This window comes from Centruroides sculpturatus, unplaced genomic scaffold (assembly GCF_000671375.1).
Source record: "Centruroides sculpturatus isolate CEXI.00-Female unplaced genomic scaffold, Cexi_2.0 scaffold43, whole genome shotgun sequence".
Taxonomy (NCBI): domain Eukaryota; kingdom Metazoa; phylum Arthropoda; class Arachnida; order Scorpiones; family Buthidae; genus Centruroides; species Centruroides sculpturatus.
In genome coordinates this window covers 637,453-639,473 of record NW_019384334.1, presented here as the reverse complement: position 1 = coordinate 639,473, position 2,021 = coordinate 637,453, and the positions used below count along the sequence as shown (strand labels likewise).

General features: G+C 30.0%; 1 protein-coding gene across 1 annotated transcript; it reads right to left on the bottom strand.

Moving 5' to 3' along the window:
* Positions 1 to 219: 219 nt before the first annotated feature.
* Positions 220 to 1,002, bottom strand: LOC111631264. The gene has a single exon (XM_023375485.1). It carries the CDS (start codon positions 1,000 to 1,002, stop codon positions 220 to 222), a length of 783 nt encoding a protein of 260 aa, XP_023231253.1.
* Between the last annotated feature and the right edge of the window lie 1,019 nt (positions 1,003 to 2,021).

The following is a 2,021-nucleotide window of genomic DNA, read 5'->3' as shown; positions in this document are numbered from 1 at the left end:
TTTACACTCTAAAACCTGCACAACACTAACATGTTAACTATCACCACACAAATATAATCAAACACCATTCAATTTGCTGAGCTTATTATTTATTTAGTTAAAATGTTTTCAGCCTCCTAATAGGCCATCCTCAAGACATTATCATTCTACTATCGTATTCGATAGTAGAACGATTTGAACTAAATAAATAATAAGCTCAACAAATTGAATGGTGTTTGATTATATTTGTAAATAAACTGCTGAGGAGGTGAGAGTAGTATCACCACACATTTGGCAATATTGTCCAAATCTAGCTTCAAGATTATCTGTTTGAAACTTTCTTAAAAGTACAAACTTCAATAAAAATTTTTCAAACAAATATTCAATAAAATCAATCATAGTATAAGTTGTATGTTTTAAAGCAAAATTCGTTTCATCTGACAATCTTCCATGCTGTTGTTTCAAGTTAAATTTCTCCCATGCATCCAAAAACTCTATATAACAATTTAGAAATTTAATTTGCTCATCATCTTTAGTATATATTGGTCTGCAGTAAAGATCTCTTAATTGTTTCTGCTTTTCTGGATGTTTTACATTCATTACATAACACCATGTTGCAATTCTTTCAATAAAATCTTTAGTCTGGATATAATCTGCATTTTGTGCAAATTCCTGCAGAGCTGTAGCTACTTTTTTATAAAAAAGTTTCACTGCATATGAAACATTTTGCCTTTCTAATGATGAAAGATATAAAACCTTTGGAAACAAAGATGGTGCAAACTTCACAATTTTGCCTTCTTTTGCTTGTAATATCTCTTTTAGATGAAACAAACTAGCAACACATTTTGTTTCCCTTTGTATGTTGGGATAAAAAAATCTCTGGTTAGTATGGTAGTGATTCATCCAATTATTTTGAATTGATTTTAATAAGTGCACAGAATTAAATAGTAGGAAAATCAATTCCTCCAAGAATGGATTCTTCACAGATACTTTTAATTCACCACCACAAAAAAGAATAAACATTTTATGATTTATTCTGTTATTATTGGCAATCATGGAAACAACTTGATAACCAATGCTCACTAGAACTTTCAACACTTCTTTTGTTTAATTCCAACAACTGCTCAGCTTTAAGACTTCAAACTGGATATAATGCAATAATATCTTTTTTCTTTAGAAAGTAATGATGCCACTAGAAATGCCAAGACACGTATAGCTTCTGACTTTTTTTCATTTACTGCTAATCCATAAATTCTACCATCTTTGTATAATGACTCAGGTTTTACATGTATTTCATCCAATTATAGTATAACTATTTTATCTTTTGAGTTAAGACATTGAACTTTTTCTTTAAGATATGTAGTATGTTCAGTATTTGGATCAATATCATTAATAATACAACTAGTAAAACTTATCAGACCATTGATGGGTACAAATGCTCGGGAATCAAAGTGAAAATGTTTAATAAACATAAAAATGACTACATAAGTATGAAAACGAAAAAACCCAAAATGCATTTCAGACTATTTTCTATCATAAAATAGTCTGAAATGCATTTTGAGTTTTTAAATAACTGATAAGTAAATAAGTTAAATAACTAATGCATTTTGGATTTTAATAAATAACTGATGAGGGACTATTTTCTGATAGAAAATAGTCCCTCATCAGTTGTTTATTAAACATTTTCACTTTGATTCCTGAGCATTTGTGCCCATCATTGGTCTGATAAGCCTTCACTATTATCTGCGTCACGGTAGTTGATAATTTAATTAATACAGTAGAGTCCCGAAAACTTGGTATTCGATAACCCGGCAGTCCGGATAACTCGGCCACACCCTGGCAGGGGGAAAAAACTCCTAGTTAATTTTCATTATAGACAGATTTATGTTTCATAAAGTATTTTTCTGAGGTCTGTCTTATCAGGTAAATTACTATACACTGTGTATTCATTAATTTTCATTTTCATGTAGTAATGGCTCTATGTCTTCACAAAGTACATACTTTTCCTTTGTTTAAGGAAAATTGGGGAGTTTATTCTCTGT